Genomic DNA, 6,445 nt, shown 5'->3' on the forward strand with positions numbered 1-6,445 from the left:
AATAAAGGGCGTGTCGAAATCCCGAGGAGCACCTATTCCATCTAGATCTGCTCGTAGTTGTCAAACTGCCTATTCAATGCTTAAATAAGACATATACTTTTTCCATTGTGCTTTTTATCAATCAATTTAGACATCTGATCCCAAATTCCTTCTTTTTTGGATCCAACTTTTAAGACATCACTTTCAATGGCCTTAATACGACAATATCAATGATTTTCTTTTAGTTTTTACAATCAAAATGGAATAAAGTGTTATTATGTAAATTAACGAAAGCCAAAATTATTGAAATAATCCCGGTACACATTTTTATAATTTATCCCAAATGGAATTTACTAAACACAGTACTAGCAAAAAGTTTCAATTGGGTTTCTAAGAAAAAAAGCAACACTATTTCACGTTTGCTCTATTTTAGTTTAACATCAAGTTCATTTCAGTTTTAGTATTTCCTTTGGGCTGACTTTGACGAATATTGGATGAAATTGTCTTCATCGTCTTCGCTATCCACTGAGGAGCTACGATGAGTGGACTTTTTATTGGTCCGACCACTGCGTTGACGACTCGTGCTCCGGCGAGATCTTTTACCCGCTCTCACTTCATACGAGCCGGAGAAAGCATCGCCATCCGAGAGTGAGTCGTCTGCAGCTTCGTCGTCACTGACATTTTCGTCCTCGTCCTCATCCTCGTAGTCCGACCGGGAGGCCGAGGAGTCGCTGCGATGTCGGGTATTTTTAAGGAACTTATCAACCAGCTTCGCGTGAGTCTCTATGTCCTGATAATAAATCAGCTGTTAGAACCACCAATAATTTTTCAGTTCAGTTCATTTTGCGTCGAAACATTCAATATTAACAATTGAACTTGGCAAATGCACAGAGCTCATGAAGAGTTCACGAATTCAACGAAGCCGAGAAAATTGCTGTTCTTTCTAGAAGTTCCAAAAAGCTTGAAAGAAAAAGTATGGCCTTAGCTCTTTGAAATTCCGAAAACAGAATTTTGATTGAATTTGAGGAAACTGCTTTGAAATTCCAAAAATAATCTTAAATGGAGCTAGAATTTTAAACGGATCCGATGCTTGGCTTCGCAGACACTAGCGAAAACACGACAAAAAGCAGCTTTATAAGTGCAATAAAAAAAGTAGAAATAATTAGTATAAATTCGGCCAGAAATAAAGCAGAGAACAGATGCTATGAGATGTCCAATGCTACAGATCGTGATGATAGCAAAAGTGCCAACAAATAAGTGAACTTTTAATGAACACTTTTATTTGCCAGTTAGGATATGAAAAAATAATGTTCGTACTAATACACTACGTTCGCGAGTAAAACGAATAATTCACTTTTTGTAGTAAGAAATGTGTTCCATTTTTGCGATATTTAGTGTTGTTAACGGAGATGAAAATTTGCTTTTCCTTCCGCAAATGAATTTGAAGTGAACCTAAAAAAGAAACCAAAAGTTGAAGAGCCAAAAGATAACTTTGAGCATCAACAACTCAAAAGAATTTTTTGAAAAACAATTTAAAACAACAGTCATTAACACTTCAGCAAGATTGGTAATGTAATTTACGTCTTCTTTGGTGGGAATGGAGGGAACAGCAGCTCCGAAGTTGGGAGGAGGAACTGAGAATGGGGGCGGGTAGAACTGCATCCCCATGAACTAAAACCAACAATTATACATCATGAGAGCAAGCACAAATACATAAATATCAATTTTCACCAGCAGAGAAGACCAAAAATGATGGTTGCTTAAAAATAAGGACATATATTAAAAATGCATCTGTACAAACATTAACTTCGAAGCAATCCACCGGCTAAAAAATGAACAATACTTTCCAAGCAATCTTTCTGAACTGTATTCAAAAATCTACGGTAAAACAGCTTCTACAAGGGGGCACCAACAGTTAACCGCTGTTATGTGTTAACGGTTAAAAATATAATGAAAAACAGATCTCCCAGGTTTCCGAGAAAACTTCATGTACTTCATTCTCTTGTTTCCGTTTCTACTGATGTTGTTTCAATGGTTAAATCATTTATGGCGACAACTCACAGGGGGTGGAAACGGTCCTGGAAAACCAGGGTAGGCTCTTTGCATCTGTTTGTGAAACTCTCGCATGTAGTCGTTGTAGCTGCCATGCAACATTGTCTCTTTGCTCACGTGGTCTCCATAAGGCGAAGACCCCCTCCCCCGATTCTCATCACCTCCTCAATCCTACCCCCTCCGTCTCGAGGAAGATGACTCTTCGTTGCGATGTCGTTCCGAGGAGCGTTCCCGACTATGTCTTCGCTCGTAGTCTTGTCGACTGCTGGACCCAGAGCCACGAGTTGAGAAGTACTCGTTATTGAAGCCCCTAGAAGATCAACGAATTATTACATGTTGACTTGAGGTCAAAATAACACATGTACAAACACATACAGCAGATAGAGTAAATTAATGAGAGCTTTGTTGAAGAAAGTTCCAAATACATTCACTGAGACTTAACAAGACTACCATAGTTTCAGTTATATTTTTGAATACGCCAAACGTTCAACCGGGAGCATTAAAATGTAAAAAGATCAACTTATCAGTGGAAGATATTTAACATGGAATTTTCTTTAGAAAAGAAATTACGAGATGCAAAATAAATTTACCACACAAAATCGTTAAACATAGCTGGGCAGCTCGTTTCATTGTAGCTAAAATCCAAAGGAAAAAAATAAACTTCGTAACCGACATTCATTGAATAAAGGGCGTCATCTCCGACATCCAACTGCAAACGCTATTCAGTAAGCGCACCAATCGTATTAGAAAAAAATTAACAAATCAAGTTATGCCAGTTTTCAAGAACCCTCGAGATTGGCAAAAATGGACGCTTCCGGATTGGTAAAAACAAGAATACTTCCAAATTTGTGGAAATGGGAGCCTTACAATTTGCAAAATCAGGCCCCTCAGGAATGGAAAAAACAAGGACTCTTCGGATTATGCTCGAAAAACAACTGAAACCCCTCTGAGTATGGTTCTAGAACTCTAATTCAAAAAATTAACTAACTGGGAAGGGTTTTTGAATTTGAACCCTTCGGATCCAAGCTAGGCTGCATATTTTGCAATTTCCCCTAACCGGGTTGGGCTTATTAGTGGATTTACTTTCGTCTTACCTTCTTGCCTAAAATCTTAAATCTTAAATCGATATCTGTTTGTGTCGATTTATCAATTGATTTTGAGTAGATGTACTGTGTCTGATTTTCCGTGGCGACTTACGTTTTAAGTTAAGTGAAGGGTTGCTTTTTTGACCCTCCGTTTCTACGTTCACGTTCACGGACTGTGATGGGTCTACTTTATGACCCCTCTGGATCGGCGTTAAAGGACCCTTCCGGATTAGCGTAAAAGGACCCTCCAGAATGGGCGAAACATGCATTTACAGATCGGCGATTTATGACCATTCCGGATTGGCAAAACGGGGATCCTTCTGGATTGGTGAAAATGGGACCCTCGTGGATTGGCAAAAACGGGAGCCCTCCGGTTACGTTCGTGAAATTTGGAACATTCCAAATCGGCGAGCCCTCGAGATTGGCAAAAATGGACGCTTTCGGATTGGTAAAAACAAGAATACTTCCAATTTTGTGGAAATGGGAGCCTTACAATTTGGCAAAATCAGGCCCCTCAGGATTGGAAAAAACAAGGACCCTTCGGATTGTGCTCGAAAATCAACTGAAACCCCTCTGAGTATGGTTCTAGAACTCTAATTCAAAAAATTAACTAACTGGGAAGGGTTTTTGAATTTGAACCCTTCGGATCCAAGCTAGGCTGCATATTTTGCAATTTTCCCCTACCGGGTTGGGCTTATCAGCGGATTTACTTTCGTCTTACCTGCTTGCCTCTAAGATCCCTAATTTTTCCTCATAAATGAAAACAACGTAAAACTGCCTTAGTCAACCGTCGCTACCATTTGGTAGGGGTATAAAGGCTTTCCAAAAAAATTTTTGAACCGGGAAGGGTCAACAATCAAAACTGGTCTTTTATGCCAAAATTTCATTTAAAATATTATTATGGTCAATTTTTCAAAAAAAAGATTTGTTCGCGTTTATTTTCTGTTCTAAGGGTGTTAAATTAAATTGGTCCAGTATTTCTGTTTTGACCGCATCGGTTCAATTTTTCTCGCGTTACTGAACGAAACGTCTTTGCAAATGTTGTCCCATTAACCTAAAAACTAAGGGTGCTAGCGTAGAAGGCCTATAACTTTCTGTTTTAGTGCTAAAAACTAGATGAAAAACATTTCAGCCGGAAAAAAATGCAAAAAAACACTACAATGAACATGTTCTGAAAGCTGTTGGTTAACTAGTGTTTAAATCGTCCATAAATCGCGTAAAATCTTGTTTTTTGCTAAGGATATCCAGACTAAAAGCTGGTCTGTTGATGGTCTAAGTGGTGGAAAAACGGAATAGGAATACTAAAACAGGTAGTAAAAGAAGATGTTCTAAAAATTTTATACCCCTCTGGGTCCCTTTAATATCCAAATCATGGTGCTGAACTCGATTATTCGCAACTCGTTGAAGGTTCACTGTAGTGCTCCCACAGATGGATTGATTCCGTTAAATCTGTACAGAAAAAGATAAAGGATTTTTATACGATACCTAACAGTCGATTGTTGTTGTCAGTGTGACTATTCCTGCTGCTTTTTTCACGTCTGGAACAGATTTATTCTTCAATCACTTGACCATTCCCGATTGAATAAAATTTAGCATTAATGTGCTCAAATATTCAAACAAAGCTACAGTACCCGCTCAAAATAAAAAGCTACTGGTTGATCGCACCGATCAGGTTTGATGTAATAGTCTCTAATAACAATTTGTCTAACAACAAACAAATCTTCAGCTTATGTTTTGTCGGCACAGTTCAAGTTAGCTTCTAGCAAGAGAGAGCCAGTGGTCAAAAGAATTGATTATCATTTAATGATTTTTTCAATTACTTCAAATGGTCTGCTGAACAGTTTTTTTTTCAGAATCTGCTGAACTTTTGTCGGAAACACCTTTGGGCTCGGTCAATGCACGTTCTTGCTTCTTTGGAGATTCAAAATGAGAGTTTTTGTGCATTGGTTTTTTTTAATCTCTTTTGGATTCATAGTTCTGCCGCAGAATCTTTCGTTAGCTCAAAAGGTGTGCGTGTTGAGTGATTTACTATCGAACAAACATTTTTGAATGATTTAGCTGTAGATGGCCTGATTTTCACGAGAGGCAAAACGTCTTCATCTGATAATAGCTTTCATCTGATAATAAACCGCTATATCGAGAAGACATAAAATTATCAGATAAGGTCAGTTGCATCAAAATTACGTAACAATTGCGTAACAACAGTTTCAATTTGTTGTCATAGTACTTATGATTAACAATTTTTGGCCTGTTGGATTGCTTATCTCATTTTTGGATTGTTGGCCTTTCGGCTTGTTGACTTATCGCAAAAATTTTATATGCACTCAAATTCGTTGCTTGAATACTGCGATTCCGATGATGAAACAAATTCTTCACTTTTCCAAAAATTGTGTTTAGGTGTATAGGACCCATAATTTTGCAGAGACTGGCTGTCAAGTGACCTGCTTCCATAACGCGGAGATTGTTTCTGTGCTGTAGTTTTTTGTTGGTCCGTATCAGGAAAACATAAGACAGTACAATCAAGCAACGTATCGGTGAACAGCCTTGCCGTATGGTGGCTTCAAAGTTTAACAGTAGACAAAATTGAACAGGTCATATTCAAGATCGTTCGATTCCTGCATCATATGGAGAAATTGAAAAGCAGCGCCAATATTTGGTGGTGCTAATGCTCAACTGGTCTTGGTTATTTTTGAACTAAGCACAAAGGTCGCTGACTTGAAAAACTTGCTGTTTCAGTGCTAGAGGATGATACTTTTCAGCTCGTTGAAATGTTTTCATTGTTGATGGAACTTGAAACTCCGTAGTAAGTTCAGTGAGTGTGCTGATGTTTCTGAGGTTGTGAGGCGGATCACAAAAATCGCGATAGCTGAAAAACTACAGTATCAAACCTAATTTAAAAAATATTAAGTTTTTGCTGAAGTTTACAGATAACGGAAAATTAACATGGGGCTTGCGGCTATTAATCTGAGGTTAATAAAGTTAAATTTGATAGGGAAAACAACATGGTTTTTAAACTTTTGTTTGTATGCAAATATGCTCAAATCTCATGACTGGAATGTATTTCTGGCGACACGAACTTCGGGGGATTAGACGGTTACAATACCATCGCTGTAAAATTGCACTAGGACGAAATAACTGAAGCAACCATTTATAATAAACTGAAAGCATGTGATGATTTGTCGTTAATAAAATTAGCTCATTGTACGACAGAAACGAAGGTAGAACCAAAGGCTGTTTGTTTTTGGCTCAATAGCTAGAGGCCAAATCGCTTGGGTTTTTGGGCTACAAACTGGTCGAAGACAACACGAGATTTGCTAGCAAAAAATTGC

At 38.1% G+C, this 6,445-nt stretch overlaps 1 protein-coding gene across 1 annotated transcript; it reads right to left on the reverse strand.

Moving 5' to 3' along the window:
- Positions 1–297: 297 nt before the first annotated feature.
- On the reverse strand, positions 298–2,725 carry LOC134845141 (RNA polymerase-associated protein LEO1-like). Its single transcript, XM_063862018.1, has 4 exons — positions 2,622–2,725; positions 2,041–2,341; positions 1,561–1,650; positions 298–769 (listed from the first exon to the last, which is right to left on the reverse strand). The coding sequence occupies exons 2-4, from the start codon at positions 2,131–2,133 to the stop codon at positions 437–439; spliced, it is 516 nt and encodes a 171-aa protein (XP_063718088.1). The 5' UTR covers positions 2,134–2,341; positions 2,622–2,725; the 3' UTR covers positions 298–436.
- Positions 2,726–6,445: the final 3,720 nt, after the last annotated feature.

This window comes from Symsagittifera roscoffensis, chromosome 4 (genome assembly GCF_963678635.1).
Source record: "Symsagittifera roscoffensis chromosome 4, txSymRosc1.1, whole genome shotgun sequence".
NCBI classification, from domain to species: Eukaryota; Metazoa; Xenacoelomorpha; order Acoela; family Convolutidae; genus Symsagittifera; species Symsagittifera roscoffensis.